Consider the following 18,106-nt stretch of genomic DNA (forward strand, 5'->3'; position numbering starts at 1 on the left):
TATTTTTCAATCTGATGGAACCTTTCCAGAATCTAGGGGATTTTGAAAAATTAAAACAAATGCATTTACTATCTCAGCAGCCAATTCTTTTAAGACTCTACGATGAAGTCCATCAGGGCCTGGGGTCTAGTCAGCTTTTAGTTCTGTCTTGATCCTTCTGTTGCCTGTTATTTAACCACCTTCCCCCCGCCTCCCCCAACATAGTTTGTTGTCACCTGCAAACTTGTATAGCTTTATTTCTGTTCCAATTTCCAAATTATTTATATATAGCCACAACAGTAATGTCACCAGCACTGATTCATTTGGCACACTGCTAGTGACCCCTTGCCATGTGTCTCTATCCCTCACCAGCCTTTGTATTCCCTGTTTTAATCAATTTTCTCCCCTAGATATGGTATTACAAAAATTTGTAACCATTATCTTTTAACACCAGGATTGCATTATTTTTTCTTGAGTCATTAATGTTAATTTCTTCAGTAATAGCTGGCAGGAGGCAGAGAGTGGGGATAAGGGGGTCCTTCTCAGGATGACGGCCGGTGGCTAGTGGAGTTCCGCAAGGGTCAGTGTTGGGACCACAACTTTTCACTTTATACATTAATGATTTAGATGAAGGAACTGAGAGCATCCTGGCTAAGTTTGCAGATGATACAAAGATAGGTGGAGGGACAGGTAGTATTGAGGAGGCGGGGAGGCTGCAGAAGGATTTAGACAGGTTAGGAGAATGAGCAAAGAAGCGGCAGATGGAATACAATGTGGGGAAGTGTGAGGTCGTGCACTTTGGTAGGAAGAATAGAGGCATAGACTATTTTCTAAATGGGGAGAGAATTCAAAAATCTGGAGTGCAAAGGGACTTGGGAGTCCTAGTCCAGGATTCTCTTAAGGTTAATTTGTAGGTTGAGTCAGTAGTTAGGAAGGCAAATGCAATGTTGGCATTTATTTCGAGAGGACTAGAATATAAAAGCAGGGATGTGCTGCTGAGGCTTTATAAGGCTCTGATCAGACCACATTTAGAATATTGTGAGCAATTTTGGGCCCTGTATCTCAGGAAGGATGTGCTGGCCCTGGAGAGGGTCCAGAGGAGGTTCACGAGAATGACCCCAGGAATGAAAGGCTTAACATATGAGGAATGTTTGGGGGCTCTGGGTCTATACTCGATGGAGTTTAGAAGGATGAGGGGGGATCTGATTGCAACTTACAGAATACTGAAAGGCCTGGATAGAGTGGACGTGGGGAAGATGTTTCCATTAGTAGGAGAGACTAGGACCCGAGGGCACAGCCTCAGAGTAAAGGGAAGAACCTTTTAGAACAAAGATGAGGAGAAACTTCTTCAGCCAGAGAGTGGTGAATCTATGGAATTCATTGCCACAGAAGGCTGTGGAGGCCAGGTCATTGAGTGTCTTTAAGACCGAGATAGATTTGTTCTTGAAGAGTTGACATTTTGCGTCCTCATGACCCTTCAACAGCAGTTCTGTTGAAGGGTCATGAGGACTCGAAACGTCAACTCTTTTCTTCTCCGCCGATGCTGCCAGACCTGCTGAGTTTTTCCAGGTAATTCTGTTTTTGTTTTGGATTTTCAGCATTCGCAGTTTTTTGTTTTTATAGATTTGTTCTTGATTGGTAAGGGGATCAAAGGTTACGGGGAGAATGGGGTTGATAAACTTATCAGCCATGATTGAATGGCGGAGCAGACTCAATGGGCCGAACGGCCTAATTTCTGCTCCTATGTCTTATGGTCTAAATGTTGTTGCTTTTAAGTTGTAGCAGGACTGTGTAAATGTCATAGGCGAGGCCAGATCCTGGGCTACCCCTAGGCAATGCTACAAGAGATCTACAAGTTGTTAGTAATGAACTTTGACAAAAGGCCATGCCTTCAAAAATACATAATTTCAATAGTTGCTGCTTGAGATTGTGATGACATTTGTGGTTGAGATTTGGTTCACCGAAGCTACACTGGATTTGGCCCACAGAAGTACTATTTCAACTCCACTATTTACGTTAAACTTGTCTTAAGAAAATTGACTGCGGATTGAAATAAGTGCCTAACATATGAATGACAAAATTTTTTGGCAGGTATAGTCGTGTAAAGGTTACCTTTCCAGAAAGCAGAGGCATTGCTCGATGGAATTTAAAGATTGTATAATTTCTTTAAGATATTGCCCAAATTTTGCATTATAGCACTCGCTCCTGACCTCAAAGAAAACTGCCCCCCAAAGATCTAGCGATCTCTGACATGGAGTTTGCCTTTCCCATCAGTAATCTGAATGAGCACCAAGTCAAGGGGATATCTGGCAATTCAGCAATAATGATGTAATCAAGCAGGAGAAGTAACCAATTACATTGAAGTATTCTCAGACAACAATCCAGGAAATAAAGTACACTCATTATCCTCATGTTTTACAAATTTTACAGGGAACGAAACAAAGATTGGTGTGTACATGTTTAGAAGCTGAAATATCACAAACCTTAAAAAAAAATTAAGCTGTAATTTTTATCATAATGGAAAAATATTGCCATTACATGAATGTGAAGTTAATACTCCAAGCACAGAGAAGTTGCTTAGCTGTAGTTCTGACTTGGTTCGCCATGAAGAACTTGGGGAGTATTTAACAAGAATGTTATTGCATAATCGTGGAATTTCTTATCAGTTCCATTATTTTTTAAACATTACCATCTGCGGGGACTTGAACACCGCGCACTGTTGAGGGAATCACTGACAGCAATTTCTACATTTAACTGTACATTTCCGGGCACCGGAAGTTGTCAGTTCCATGGAGTAATAAAGGTGAATGCTGGCAGTTTCACTCTTGTTGCAACTGCAAAATCTGAGCCGTTTTTTCCTGGAAATCTTTCCTTTTAAATTTGGTTTACGGTTTATGGACGTCAATATCAATTATGACTTTAAATACTTGAAAAACATTCTTTAAAATCTGTAGTAATTGATTTGTTTTCAAATCTCTCATTTCATGCAGAATTGGCCAGCACTTCATGCAAGCAATGACATTTTCAGAATACCCTAGGCTTTTTAAAAAAGAGTTTGTAAGATAGTTCCTCCTGCTTTTGTCACTTGAAGCTTTTGTATTCTCCAGTCAAGCCAGATAGGTCACTCATTCCAATTGTTTTCCTATGTTTTTTAGTCCTCCTTCAGATTGCTATAAATTGAACCTCCATCAAGCTTCCCCTTATTCTTCCATTTTTGGAAATCTGTAAGACTTGGTACTTGCTCCAGAAGGCTTAACTGGGTTATCATGGAAGGAGCTTAATTGGATCACTCTGTGGGTACTCAGTATATCTTACATTATTGGAATAGTGCATGTGGCTGATATTTCATTGTTTTCAAAAGGAACGGTTAAAGACATGCAAGTGCACATTTTCTCTTTCAGTTTGGCGAGGACAGTTCTACCTCCAGTATGATGCCCGTTGAGATGAAGTTGGTGATGAATATGACTTGGAGCAACATACAACAGCAATTTCCATCATCACCAGCAGGTCGATCTGTGTTGAATATATGGGGAAAGGATTTCTCAAGCTACAATGTAAGCCATAGGGAAGGAAAGATGAGATATATTTAGGGTCTTGTTTTACTTCTTTCTCCACCACCCCAACACCCCCCCCCCCCCCCCCCCCCCCCCCACTTCCCTCATCCCACTTCAGTTATTTGTTTTAATGGGGAATTTAATAAATATATTCTGAATCCTTATAGGAGCAAAATTCTTGAACCAGGACGTTATTCCTGCAAGCCAACAATATATATAACATTTGCAGTACAGTTTGTTTCCTTCAAGGTATCACTCAATGATAATCCAATCAAGGCTTTGGTTTTAGTTTGAATCTATTCATGCACTTTCCGTTTTTACTTGTCATTACTTCCTAATGACATCTTAATTGATTTTTTTGATCTAATGTAATTTTTTTATTTTGCATTGTTTGAACAAGTTGTTGAAGCTGTCCTTTGTGACAATGACAGATTGCTTTAAATTGTAGTTTTATCAATTGTTTCAGCTCCATGTTCGTGTAGGATCGACATACACTGGCAGTAAGTCTGTCTGACTTTGTTATAAATGCTGTGCTAAAAGACATTTTGGGATGTTTTTACTGGGCCACTCTGCTTTGATATAATATTCTGCACTAATGACACAGGGCTCTTATGAACTCCGAGGCAGAGCACTGGCAATCATGCGCACTGCTCCCCAGAGTGGTACGGCATCTCTGATTAGCCAGTTGTGCAGAAGGTTATGCCTTTCTATTCCCCTAGCCGTAAACAGGGAAGTAAGAAAGAAAAATTCGAAGGAGGGTCACCCCAACTTGCACTGGCATAAATCAATGCAACCAGTTGCAAAGTGGAGTAGTCAGGCTTGCGATAGCAGGTTGCCTACCTAACCTTGTTCTCTAGGAATTGGGAGAAGTGACAAAAAATACTTATTTTATATAAGGTAGTTTGGAGTATTATTTTCTTCGTAAATTACCACAAGTTCAGGTATTTGTCTTCTACTTTGATTCCTTAGAAATTTACTGGAAAAAAATTGGTAAGTGTTCAAGAAAAATATATTTAGTTGGGATTACAAGTGCAGTACTAAGATATGTAATATTTATTTGTGTGCTTTTTATGTTGTCAGGATATATTATGGCCCAAAAGGTTGGACTGTATGCACACCTATCCCACTCTCCCCACTGCATCTGATCTTCCAACATACTTTCTACCTCCAGAGTACAAAGGTTTTGGGTAAGAATTTGGATATTGCTGTTGAAAATTGAGGTATTTTATATGGTACTGGGATGACATGTTGGCAACCAAGTACAAGAAAGTGTTTTCCTAAGCTGTAGTAATACCATAGCCACAGAACAATAATGCTTAAAGATTTTTTTTCTGCAATCAAACTTCTGTTGTTTCCAGGAAATGTGTATGGTTGGACTATGTTATAAAGCTAGAAGTAGAAATGGTTCAGAATTAATAAATAACAGCAATAATGAAACTTGGATAGTTGTCAGTTATTTCAATCCGGAAATGTGTTTACCATGACCTGTCTATGTTCTTGTAAAGAAATACTCACTGTTGGAGGAAATGTGTTCTTGGCTGTCCAAAATGGAGCAATGTGATATCAGCCATATATCTCAAATAATGACACTTAATGAACATACGAATTAGGAGCAGGAGTAGGCCATTCGGCCCCTCGAGCCTGCCCCATCATTCAATAAGATCATGGCTGATCTGAATGTCACCTCAACCCCACACTTCTGCCAACCCTGATAACCTTTCACCACCCGCCCCCTTGTTGATCAATAATCTATCTAGCTTATCCTTAAAACTATTCAAAGATTCTGCTTCCACTGCCTTTTGAAGAAGAGAGTTCCAAAGACTCATGACCCTCAGAGAAAAAATTTCTCCTCATCTCTGTCTTAAATGAGCAACCCCTTATTTTTAAATAGTTACCCCTAGTTCTAGATTCTCCCACAAGAGAAAAACATCCTCTCTACATCCCCCCTGTCGAGACCCCTCTGGATCTTAAAGGTTTCAGTTAAGTCGCCTCTTACTCTTATAAATTCCAGTGAATACAAGCCTAACCTGTCCAGCCTTTCCTCATAAGACAACCCACCCATTCCTGGTTTAAGTCTCGTAAACCTTCTCTGATCTGCTAGCATATTAACATCTTTAAATAAGGAGACCAATACTGTACACAATACACCAGATGTGGTCTCACCAGTGCCCTGTATAACTGAAGCATAACCTCCCTATTTTTGTAATCAATTTTCCTCACAAATTATAACATTCTATTAGTGTTCCTAATTATCTGCAGTACCTACTAATCTTTTGTGATTCATGCACGAGGACACCCAGATCCCTCTGAATCTGAGCTCTGCAATCTCTCACCATTCAAATGATCTTCTTGCCGAAATGAACAGTTTCACATTTGCCCACATTATGTTCCATTTGCCAGGTCTTTGCCCACTCGCTTAACCTGTCTATGTCACTTTGCAGCCTCCTTACGTCCTCTTCACAATTTACTTTCCTACCTATCTTTGTGTCATCAGCAAATTTAGCCACTGTTCCTTTGGCCCCTTCATCCAAGTCATTTATATGAATTGTAAAAAGTTGTGGTTCCAGCACTGATCCGAGTGGAACACACCACTCGTCGCATCCTGCCAAACAGAAAAAGACCCATTTATGCCAACTCTCTGCTTCCGTTTAGCTAGCCAATCTTCTATCTATGCTAATATGTTACCCCCTACACCATGAACTTTTATTTTCTGCAATAACCTTTGACATGGCACTTTATCAAATGCCTTCTGGAAATCTAAGTATAGTACATCCACCAGTTCCCCTTTATCCACAGCACATGTGACTCCTTCAAAGAGCTATAATAAATTGGTTCAACATGATTTCCCTTTTACAAAAACATGTTGGCTCACCTGATTGCCTTGAATTTTTCTAAGTGCCCTGCTATAACATCTTTAGTAATAGCTTCTAACATTTTTCCTATGACAGATGTCCCTTTGCCACTGTGTGTCATGTACTACTATCAGCTTATATTTAACAACCTAGGAAAACTATGAAGATTAAACACATTAATCAGATTCTGCAATTTAATACTTTATCATCAATATATAACCTGTATGAAAAGTATTTGCTTTCAATTTTGGGTAAATTTTATCAGTTCTGTTAATTTTGCAAATCAGTAAACAATTGAGATTTTTTTTTCTTTTTGCCAGTGTCCGATCACTCCTGACATCTTCAGAAAAGCAAGATAGAGATGTGGCTGGCCGCCTTCCTGACTGTTCTTCCATGTTAGATTTCCGCAATAATGAAAAGCTGTACCACCTAGTGAAAGAACTGGAAAACAGGCCGGATTTGAAATCTGGAATGCCAGACTACTATGCCAAGCAGGTAATTATTTTTCTTGACTGAAAGCCACGTTGTACAGGTCTTGTTGAATCCTAAACCACTGGCAGTGCAGTATCTAGGCATGGTTGAGCATGGTTCGATAAAAGAGAAACTGGTGATAGAGCCTGCAAAAGAGTTACAAGCCCGTGAGCCAGAACAGAAGAAATAGGAGAGCAAGAGTAGACCATAAGGCCCCTCGAGCTTCTTCTGCTATTGAAAACAATCATAGCTGATTTTCTGCCTCAACTCCACTTTTCAGCCCACTCCTTCTATCCCTCGCTTCCCTGATGCCAAAAAGCTGTCTTTCTCAGCCTTAAGTGTGCTGAACAATGGAACATCCGCAACTCTTTTTTTGTAGAGAATTCCAAAGATTCATAACCCTTTGAGTGAAGAAATTATCTTCATCTCAGTTCTAAATAATCAATCCCTTATCCTGAGGCTGTGCCCATGTTCTAGATTCCCCAGCCAGTGGAAACAACCTCTCAGCATCTACCCTGTTAAGCCCCTTCAGAATCTTACATGTTTTAGTGAGATCACCTCTCATTCTTCTAAACTCCAGAGAGCATAGGCCCAGTTCACTCATCCTTTCATTATTGGATAAACCTGTCATCCCAGGAACTAATCTAGTGAATCTTTGCTATACAGCCTCCTAGGCAAGTATATCCTTCCTTAAATATGGGAACCAAAACTGCTCGCAATACTTCAGATGTGGTCTCACCAAAAGCCGTACAATTGTTGCAAGGCTTTATTGTACTTGTACTCCAGCCTCCTTGCAATGAAGGCCTTTGGTGCCTAACTTGCTGAAAACTAGATCCAGTATTTCTTCCTAAATTGGTAAATTCATTCAAGTTTGTTGGGTATCATCCCTTTTATTGTTAGTCTTAATTTACAGTCGCTACCCTGCTTTCCCCTATCTAGTTTTCACATTTTAGAATTGTTGTCTCTGTGTTCCTTGCATATCTTCTCATCTGGTTCCAAACACATGATAGAGCCCAACGTTTTGGTTGAAAGGTTATAGGGAGAGGGCAGGAAATTGGAGCTGAGACCGAAATGAGATCAGCCATGATCGTAATGAATGGCAGGGCAGGCTCAAGGGGCTGAATTGCCTACTCTTGCTCCTAATTCTTATGTTATTTTATCATTACTTTTTACCCTAAAACTGTCCAGTTTCTTAGGAAATTACGTTATTATCTCACCCGTTGACAAGTCATTTGTTTACACCCTCTGTTTCCAAATTAATAAAACGCCATTCCCAGCCCCAGAGGTATGGTTGAGGAAATAGCATTTTCTACTTGTACAGCACAATGATTAGAAACTGATTTACAAGTGGTGAAAATACCACAAAGGGCACTTATGATTTCAATTAAAACAGGAGTGCAAAGGTTAGTACATGCCTCACCATGTTAAGCCAGTGCATTCAAGTAATTTTGCAGCTTATTGGCTGGATGAACTGTACTGATATAGTGGAAACACTTTAAGTTGCAAAATATTCCATATTTCCCATTTTATTAAATATAAAACAAATGGGTTCACATTGATCAAATGTGCTTCCAACTATTGAAATAAACACACCAGTTTGTATATCTATTTCAAATATTTGAAAGCAAGTGAATTATAGGGAAGTACTCTGAAGTGTTGTGACTGTTTTGCCTATGCATTGGAGATGACTACAATTTATTTTTTGCTTGTTTGCTACCAAGAGACCTGCACTGCAAAGAGGACATGCAATACACCGTGCAGGATGCTCTTTGTATCTCCGAATTACAACTATAATTTGCTTGTTTTTGAATAGGCTCTGTTTTCTCACTTGAGTATTATTGAGGAACAAGTTGGAGAGGTCATCTCACAAGCTATTGAAAAGGTGAGCAAATAATTTTTGTATGTCAGACTAGAGGTGATATAAAGTTGAGGCTCCAGCACTTTAGGCCTCTTCCTTATGACTCTATTTTTGTACATATAATAAATGTGTATGGCATGGTCATTGATATGAACTGCATCAGCTTCCTTCAAAAACTGTTCGTTGCTTCCCAAAAATACATTTGCAAATATCAGAATACCTACTTAACATTATCCTATATTCTGCATATTTTATATTCTTCATATTCTAACCAGTCTACATGTCTTCCTTGCAAGTTTTTTTTCAACAATTATTGTTCTTTGTGTTCTTTTATATTAGTTATCACTGAATTTGAAGGAGAAGGGAAGTTTTTGGAAAGTAGTTTTTGATAAAAGTGCTCTCTTTATGTGGAAGAAAATAGTAGTCACCAAAATTTTGTTTGACTCCCTATGGAAAATTTTCCTAACCATACTGAATCCACCCTGCTGGGCAGCCCCTACTAGATGCATGGCTGAAAAGCCATTTAAAACACTGATGTGTTTTACTCTACATAATGGGTGACGAGTTTTCCTAGAATCTTCTTTCCCATAAGCTGCTGTGAACCAAGCATGATATAATCATGAACAAAAATAGAATTACCTGGAAAAACTCAGCAGGTCTGGCAGCATCGGCGGAGAAGAAAAGAGTTGACGTTTCGAGTCCTCATGACCCTTCGACAGAACTTGAGTTCGAGTCCAAGAAAGAGTTGAAATATAAGCTGGTTTAAGGTGTGTGGGGGGTTGCGGAGAGAGAGAGAGAAGTGGAGGGGGGGGTGTGGTTGTTGGGACAAACAAGCAGTGATAGAAGCAGATCATCAAAAGATGTCAACAACAATAGAACAAAAGAACACATAGGTGTTAAAGTTGGTGATATTATCTAAACGAATGTGCTAATTAAGAATGGATGGTAGGGCACTCAAGGTATAGCTCTAGTGGGGGTGGGGAGAGCATAAAAGATTTTAAGATATTTAAAAATAATGGAAATAGGTGGGAAAAGAAAAATCTATATAACTTATTGGAAAAAAAAGGAAGGGGGAAACAGAAAGGGGGTGGGGACGGGGGAGGGAGCTCACGACCTAAAGTTGTTGAATTCAATATTCAGTCCGGAAGGTTGTAAAGTGCCTAGTCGGAAGATGAGGTGTTGTTCCTCCAGTTTGCGTTGGGCTTCACTGGAACAATGCAGCAAGCCAAGGACAGACATGTGGGCAAGAGAGCAGGGTGGAGTGTTAAGATGGCAAGCGACAGGGAGGTTTGGGTCATTCTTGCGGACAGACCGCAGGTGTTCTGCAAAGCGGTCACCCAGTTTACGTTTGGTCTCTCCAATGTAGAGGAGACCACATTGGGAGCAACGAATGCAGTAGACTAAGTTGGGGGAAATGCAAGTGAAATGCTGCTTCACTTGAAAGGAGTGTTTGGGCCCTTGGACGGTGAGGAGAGAGGAAGTGAAGGGGCAGGTGTTGCATCTTTTGCGTGGGCATGGGGTGGTGCCATAGGAGGGGGTTGAGGAGTAGGGGGTGATGGAGGAGTGGACCAGGGTGTCCCGGAGGGAGCAATCCCTACGGAATGCCAATAGGGGGGTGAAGGGAAGATGTGTTTGGTGGTGGCACCATGCTGGAGTTGGCGGAAATGGCGGAGGATGATCCTTTGAATGCGGAGGCTGGTGGGGTGATAAGTGAGGACAAGGGGGACCCTATCATGTTTCTGGGAGGGAGGAGAAGGCGTGAGGGCGGATGCGCGGGAGATGGGCCGGACACGGTTGAGGGCCCTGTCAACGACCGTGGGTGGAAAACCTCGGTTAAGGAAGAAGGAGGACATGTCAGAGGAACTGTTTTTGAAGGTGGCATCATCAGAACAGATGCGACGGAGGCGAAGGAACTGAGAGAATGGGATGGAGTCCTTACAGGAAGCGGGGTGTGAGGAGCTGTAGTCGAGGTAGCTGTGGGAGTCGGTGGGTTTGTAATGGATATTGGTGGACAGTCTATCACCAGAGATTGAGACAGAGAGGTCAAGGAAGGGAAGGGAAGTGTCAGAGATGGACCACGTGAAAATGATGGAGGGGTGGAGATTGGAAGCAAAATTAATAAATTTTTCCAAGTCCCGACGAGAGCGTGAAGCGGCACCGAAGTAATCATCGATGTACCGGAGAAAGAGTTGTGGAAGGGGGCCGGAGTAGGACTGGAACAAGGAATGTTCCACATACCCCATAAAGAGACAGGCATAGCTGGGGCCTATGAGGGTACCCATAGCTACACCTTTTATTTGGAGGAGGTGACAGGAGTTGAAGGAGAAATTGTTCAGAGTGAGATCAAGTTCAGCCAGACGGAGGAGAGTAGTGGTGGATGGGGATTGTTCGGGCCTCTGTTCGAGGAAGAAGCTAAGGGTCCTCAGACCATCCTGGTGGGGGATGGAGGTGTAGAGGGATTGGACGTCCATGATGAAGAGGAAGCGGTTGGGGCCAGGGAACTGGAAATTGTTGATGTGACGTAAGATGTCAGAGGAATCACGGATGTAGGTGGGAAGGGACTGGACAAGGGGAGAGAGGAGGGAGTCAAGATAACGAGAAATGAGTTCTGTGGGGCAGGAGCAAGCTGAGACGATCGGACTACCGGGGCAGTTCTGTTTGTGGATTTTGGGTAGGAGATAGAAGTGGGCCGTCCGAGGTTGGGCGACTATCAGGTTGGAAGCTGTGGGAGGAAGATCCCCAGAGGAGATGAGGTCAGTGACAGTCCTGGAAACAATGGCTTGATGTTCAGTGGTGGGGTCATGGTCCAGGGAGAGGTAGGAGGAAGTGTCTGTGAGTTGACGCTCAGCCTCCGCGAGGTAGAGGTCAGTGCGCCAGACAATAACAGCACCTTGTCAGCAGGTTTGATGACAATGTCAGGGTTGGACCTGAGAAAATGGAGTGCAGTAAGTTCAGAGAGAGACAGGTTAGAATGGGTGAGAGGAGCAGAGAAATTGAGACGACTAACGTCGCACCAACAGTTCTCAGTGAAAAGATCAAGAGAAGGTAAGAATCCAGAGGGAGGGGTCCAGGTGGAGGGAGAATATTGGAGATGGGTAAAAGGATCCGTTGAACTGGGAGAGGCCTCCTGCCCAAAGAAGTGAGCCCGGAGACGAAGACGGCGGAAGAAGAGTTCAGCATCATGCCGAGCCCGAAATTCATTGAGGTGAGGGCGTAAGGGTATGAAACTAAGTCCTTTGCTGAGCACTGAATGTTCAGCATCGGAGAGGGGAAGGTCAGGGGGTATAGTGAATACACGGCTGGGGTTGGGATTGGAAGATGGGGTGGGGACGGAGGGACGGGCAGGGGTGGAGGGTCCTAGATGGGTGTTGGTGTCGATGAGTTGTTGGAGCTTGCGTTCCTTAGCACTTGAGAGAAAGAGATAAAGTTTCTTGTTGAGGCGTCGGATGAGCCGAAGAATAAAATGAAACTGGGGGCACGCGCAGCTTTGAAAAAGGGTGCGGCGGTGCTGCTGGAGGGAGAGGTCGAGTGTGTTCATATGGCGGCGCATGGCACTGAGTGTGGATTTCAGAATGTGACGGGAACAGCAGTCCGAGAAATGTTTTATGTCCCGGAGATACCAGTAATCCTGGGTGGATTCAAAACATGAGGGGTGGAATTTCAGTTGAAATCCACATGGGGTAAGTCGGAGACGGAGACAGTCACTGAGAAAGGAGATATGGCTGTGAAAGCGGGTTTTAGTAAACACCTTGTCAAACACCAGGAGGGAAATGGAAAGCAATGAAGGTGAGCAAGGCAAAAGAGAGGAACGGAAATCTTGTCGCAGAAAAGAACAGAACTTCTTCAAGGAGGTAGGCATTTCTTGAAGAGCAGTGGCAGTCAATTAAACACAGAGATAAAAACAAAAAAACTGCGGATACTGGAAATCCAAAACAAAAACAGAATTACCTGGAAAAACTCAGCAGGTCTGGCAGCATCGGCGGAGAAGAAAAGAGTTGACGTTTCGAGTCCTCATGACCCTTCAACAGAACTTGAGTTCGAGTCCAAGAAAATCATGACCTGCTGTACATGCCAGAAGTCAGAGGACCTCATCTTTTTACTAAGCACTTTGTGACCCTGACTTTGGACCTTTTTCCTCTGGCATTTTGTGCTGGAAATGTAGAATGAGGTCATGATGTTTTGGAGGGTGGAGTATGGGATGGAACAGGGTTGGTTCTTGGAATAGACACCACTCTGCCTGGTAATATCACTGCCACCATTTTATATCTTGTTCTACTCTTAGCTATTTCATATATTTATATTTTCCCATGTTTTCCAGTGCCCCTTTTTTTCCCTTATACTCCCTGTTGTGTTCCTTTTTAAATTCGGTCCATATCCAATGACTCTTAGTCCCATGGAAGGCTAGTAACATTGGCTAACTTCTGATTTCCACTGCTAACTGACCTGCCGAGTAGTCTCTATCCAATAACAATCCTGTTGCTCGATTGTTGAAACAATTATATTCCTATCTAATTCTGAATTGCTAAGCATTTGCTTCACTATTTCATTCTGTCTATCCCATACTTTTATAGCTGATTAGCAGTGTGTGAATGATGAATTTTTAACACTTAGGGAATAACTTCTCTTACAAAATGTGTTATCCTGTATTTAATATTAACCTGTCACATTTGTGCCCCCTACCCACAAACAGATCAACAATTTCCATTTAATCCAGAGAAGCAAAATCTCTGATTAGTCAGTACTGCAGCTGATTTATGCTACCTCATTTAAATAGAGCCAATTAAGATTGAAATGTTATGTTTTTTTTGCCATTTATTCTGTCGGATTGTTACTGCTAACTCTTGGAAGCCTAACCTTAAAATAATACAGCATAGACGGAAGCCATTCGGCTCATCATGCCTGCACCAGATCTTAGATGTCCAATTAGCCTCATACAGCTACTCCTTCCCTTAGCCTTGTGGTTTTTTTCCTTCCAGTATTTATACAATTTCTGTTTTGGATGTTGCTATTCAATCTACCAGCCTTTCGGCAGTGTATTCCAGATCACAATGATATAAAAATGTTTCCTCGTGCCACCTTTGGTTTCTCCCAATTACGGTAAATCTGTCATCTCTGGTTACCAACTGTTCTGCCACTGCAAACAGTTTCTCCGTATATACTCTACCAAAACCTTTCATAATTTCGAACGCCTATTAAATCTCCTCTTAACCTATTCTGCTCTAAGAATAAGGCCCCATTTCTCCAGTCTCTCCACATAATGGAAGCAATAAAATCATAGTAAATAGGAACAAGAGTAGGCCATTCAACCCTTCAAGTCTGCACCGATGTTCAATAAGATGATGGCTGATCTGATTGTGGCCCTCTGAGAGAAAAAATTTCTCCTCATCTCTGTCTTAAATTGAGGCCCCTTATTTTGAAACTGTGCCCCCTAGTTCCAGATTGTCCCAAATCTTGCATGTTTCAACAAGATCACCTCCGATTCTTCTAAACTCCAATGCGTATAGGCTCGACCTTTCCTTATAAGACAACCCCTTCATTCCAGGAATGAGCCCAGTAAACCTTCTCTGAACTATTTCCAATGCAAGTATATCCCTACTTAAGTAAGGAGACAAAAACGGTACACAGTACTCCAAGTGCGGTCTCACTAATATCCTGTGTGGTTGTAGCAAGACTCCCCTACTTTTATACTCCATTCCCCTTTCAATAAAGGCCAACATTGATTTTGCCTTTCTAATTACTTGCTGTACTTGCATGCTAACTTTTGTGATTCATGTACCAGGTCTGTCAAGGAATTAAGGGATCGGGGAGCGGGTGAGAAATGGAGTTGAAACCCAAGATCTGCCACAATCGTATTGAATGGCAGAGCAGACTCGATGGGCCGTGTAGTCTACTCTTATTTCTTGTGTTCAGATCCCTCTGTACTCCAGAATTCTGCAGTCTCGTCCCTTTTAAAAAATACTCTGCTTTTCTATTCTTCTTGCCAAGGTGGACAACCTCATAGGTTCTCAGATTACACTTCATCTGCTAAATATTTGCCCACTCACTTACCTATCTAAGTCCCTTTGCAGACTCTGTATCCTGCTCACAATTTGCTTTCCTACTTATCCTTGTAACTTTGTTCATTCTAGTTAACCCCTTTCACACCCTCTCAAGACCTTAGCAACCTTTTCTCAAATGTGGTGTCCATATTTAAACGCACTGCTCCAATCGAGGCCTAACCAGTGATTTATAAGGGCTTAGCATAACTTACCTTTGTATTCTATTCTTCCATTAATAAAGCCAAGGACCTCTTGTGCTTTAACAGCATTCTGAAATTTGTCCTGCCACTTTCAAAGATTTGCATCCTTACATCCCAGGCTTCTCTGTTCCTGCACACCTTCAAAATTGTACCAGTTAGTTCATATTGCCTCTCCTTAGTCTTCCTAGCAATATGTAAAGTTCTGAATTACTGCCCAAATGCCATTATTCATTGGCTAACCTGAAGATTAACTACACAATGTAGTTTATGATCATTTGTTTATTATAGTCATACACCAATTGTGAAAGAGATGTAAATATTTTCAATGGTTGTGCAATAAGTCCTGTTGATATTGAGCTTCGTTATACCCATAGTATTCTCTTACAAGACAAAACAAGTTATTCTGACTCATCATACTCCTACCTCGCTCATCATTCTCATACAAGACAGAACACATTATTCTCACTATAACTATCTTTCAACAGAAGTTTGTAATGTGTACATGACTGGAGGGAAATGTTTTGAATTCATGTAACTGTTAACTGTGCCTTAGTTAATGTTATTTCTTCCTTGATGTACTCATTGATTTTGATGGTGAAGTGCACTGTTTTCATTTGAAAAAGCAGCGGATTTGTTTCTTTTCCAGCAAACTGCTCCAATGTGGTTACTATTGAATGAAGCAGGTTTGTACTGGAGAGCTATTGGGAACACAACCTCTGCTCTTGACTGTTTGAGACAAGCACTGAATCTGGTTCCAGAAGATTATATGGACATTCCACTAGTCAATCTGGCTAACCTACTAATTCACATTGGGCTACATCAGGATGCTGCAGCTCTTTTACAGAAAGCTCTTGCTATTAACAGCACAGAGGTAAGTTAACCAGGAAATACATTATTGGCATGCATCAAACCAATAAACAGCCAAAATTTAAATACATTGTTATTGCAGAGGACCTGCTTGTACTTCAAAAAGTGATCAGGAAATGGTTGCTCTATAAAAGGTTAACCTTAAGTTACATCATCTAACCTATATTCTACAGTACAAGTTAACTTTGCACACTACATCTGAAGTAACTTAAACTATGATAGTACTATGCAGTTGGCTTTCTTGGGTTTGAAATTTTACAAATATGAGGAGCAGGGGAATTTTTCCAGCTAACTGGAGATGGGTTTCAGTGCATGTTGGGAAGTTTGAGTCTGGCAGGAATGTAATTGAGCCAATTTTTTTATTCATTCATGGGATAAGGGTATCGCTGGCTGGGCCAGCGTTTAATGCCCATCCCTCATTGCCCTTGAGAAGGTGGTGGTGAGCTGCCTTCTTGAACCACTGCAGTCCATGTTAAAAGGGCAATTAAGTCTTTTCAACCCTGGATTCACCCAGTGCACAGGTTCCATGCTATCAATGCACCTTGCCAGGTTGGAAAAGGTAAGTGCCCAGAGAGAACTCATTGGTGAGTGAAACTGACCTAATAGCAACTGTATAAAGGCTGAAATCAGCAAGCCTATGGTTAGCACAGTGAAGGACTAGCACTGACCAAAGAAGTTCATTCAGCCTGAATTCACTGATTTGTTTGTGTTCAACAACTTTATCCAGCTATTATCAAGTGCTGTGGCTTCCTTATCTCACCTGTAAGACTTCCCTGCAATCTGGGACGTGCTACAAATTTTGCACTTGTTTGCTGTTCTTAGGAGGCAGCCACATTATCAGGGGCAGCAACTCCAGCAACCTGCCTTTTCCACAGCCACATGCAGCTGCACAGAACAGAGGGAATAGACACGGCTGCGGTTCAAAAGGGGCGGATATCCCCACTACAGGGTCTAAGGGTCCAGGGTCAGCTCCCTTAGAAGACTCGGGCTCTTGTAGCAAGTAGCCACAGATGTTGTGGGAGCACCTTCAGTAGATAGACTACAGCAGTTCAAGCAGATGGCATACCACAACCTACAGGAAGAAATAGGGATTAAAACAAATACCAGTCTTGCCAGCAATGTCCACATCTGAAAAAGAATTTTAAAATGCACACGCCTGCGCACAAGCACACACACACAGACACACATACACACACATATATACCAGCCACCCCCCACCAAAAATTGCCTAAGGCACTAATGCATAGTTTTACTTTTTAAACTGGAACTCTGGTGAAGATTAATTGACTCAACACAGACTAAAAATCAAAGCTAAGTCCTGGTATGTATAATACGATGCATGTTAAAAAGCCTATAGTGACCAAGAAATAATGAGAGGTAATTTTCACCTGCGGACCCTAGAGTTAATGCAAGTCTGTGAACGCAAACTCCATATGAGAGGGAGTGAGAAAATGTTGCCATTTTCCATTGGTTGCACTTGGGCCATTGTTATTCATCTTCATCTCTTTGGTTCTAAACAATGAGCCACCCCAATTCACCCCAGTTGAGTGCCACAATTGTGAAGTATCTGAAAATGGAAGCAGACAAATCGGAAGCATTGGCTGTTGTAATGTCATTCAATTTTTCTTAATTTACTCACATTGCAGTATGATGATGTATCTCTGTTAATTTATTTATTCAAGCCTGTACTGATATTTCCATTTGAGGTGAACACGGTTTAAGTTTTCCCTTTTGAAGTTTAAATACTTCAGATGCAAACTTAATGTAGCCAAAAGGTGACAAACATCCCAAAGTTGTTCTGCTTTATTTCTAAACCGCAATAACTGACAAAATTTGCATCTTTTTAGTTTGTCTCAGTACTGAATTAACCACAAAGTATTTCTTCTTCCAGCCACTGACACTTCTCAGCTTAGGAAATGCCTATCTGGCTTTGAGGAATGTTAGCGCCGCTCTTCAAGTCTTCAGAACAGCGTTGGACAGAACAACTAGATGTCCTGAATGTGACAGCAACCTGAAATTAATCCGCTGTCTACAGTTCTACCCTTTTTTATACAACCTTACATCTTCCAAATGTGCAGGTAAGCAAGGGAATAGACCTCGAAGGAAGCAAGAAGAAAAACCGCAAAACCATTATAACTTTCAAATGGACTTTTATTGAAAGATTAGTTTCCAGGTGTATGCTCTCACATACAAGTCTGGACTCAAATTCCATATGAGAGCAAGTGAGAAAATGTTGCCATTTGGAACATTTTAAAATTCTATTATATCGTATGGAAATTTAATTTTC

The 18,106-nt window shown here is 41.6% G+C and overlaps 1 protein-coding gene across 2 annotated transcripts in view; it reads left to right on the top strand.

The window, feature by feature from the left end:
• ttc17 (tetratricopeptide repeat domain 17) overlaps positions 1-18,106 on the top strand; it is a 117,051-nt gene that overhangs the window by 39,217 nt on the left and 59,728 nt on the right. For both annotated transcript variants that reach the window (XM_041198127.1, XM_041198128.1), the window contains exons 11-16: positions 3,381-3,533; positions 4,614-4,720; positions 6,706-6,880; positions 8,670-8,738; positions 15,599-15,823; positions 17,711-17,897. In XM_041198127.1, coding sequence (XP_041054061.1) covers positions 3,381-3,533; positions 4,614-4,720; positions 6,706-6,880; positions 8,670-8,738; positions 15,599-15,823; positions 17,711-17,897 — 916 coding nt within the window. The remainder of the gene's footprint in view (positions 1-3,380; positions 3,534-4,613; positions 4,721-6,705; positions 6,881-8,669; positions 8,739-15,598; positions 15,824-17,710; positions 17,898-18,106) is intronic.

Source organism: Carcharodon carcharias, chromosome 10 (genome assembly GCF_017639515.1).
Source record: "Carcharodon carcharias isolate sCarCar2 chromosome 10, sCarCar2.pri, whole genome shotgun sequence".
In the NCBI taxonomy this organism is placed as follows: Eukaryota; Metazoa; Chordata; class Chondrichthyes; order Lamniformes; family Lamnidae; genus Carcharodon; species Carcharodon carcharias.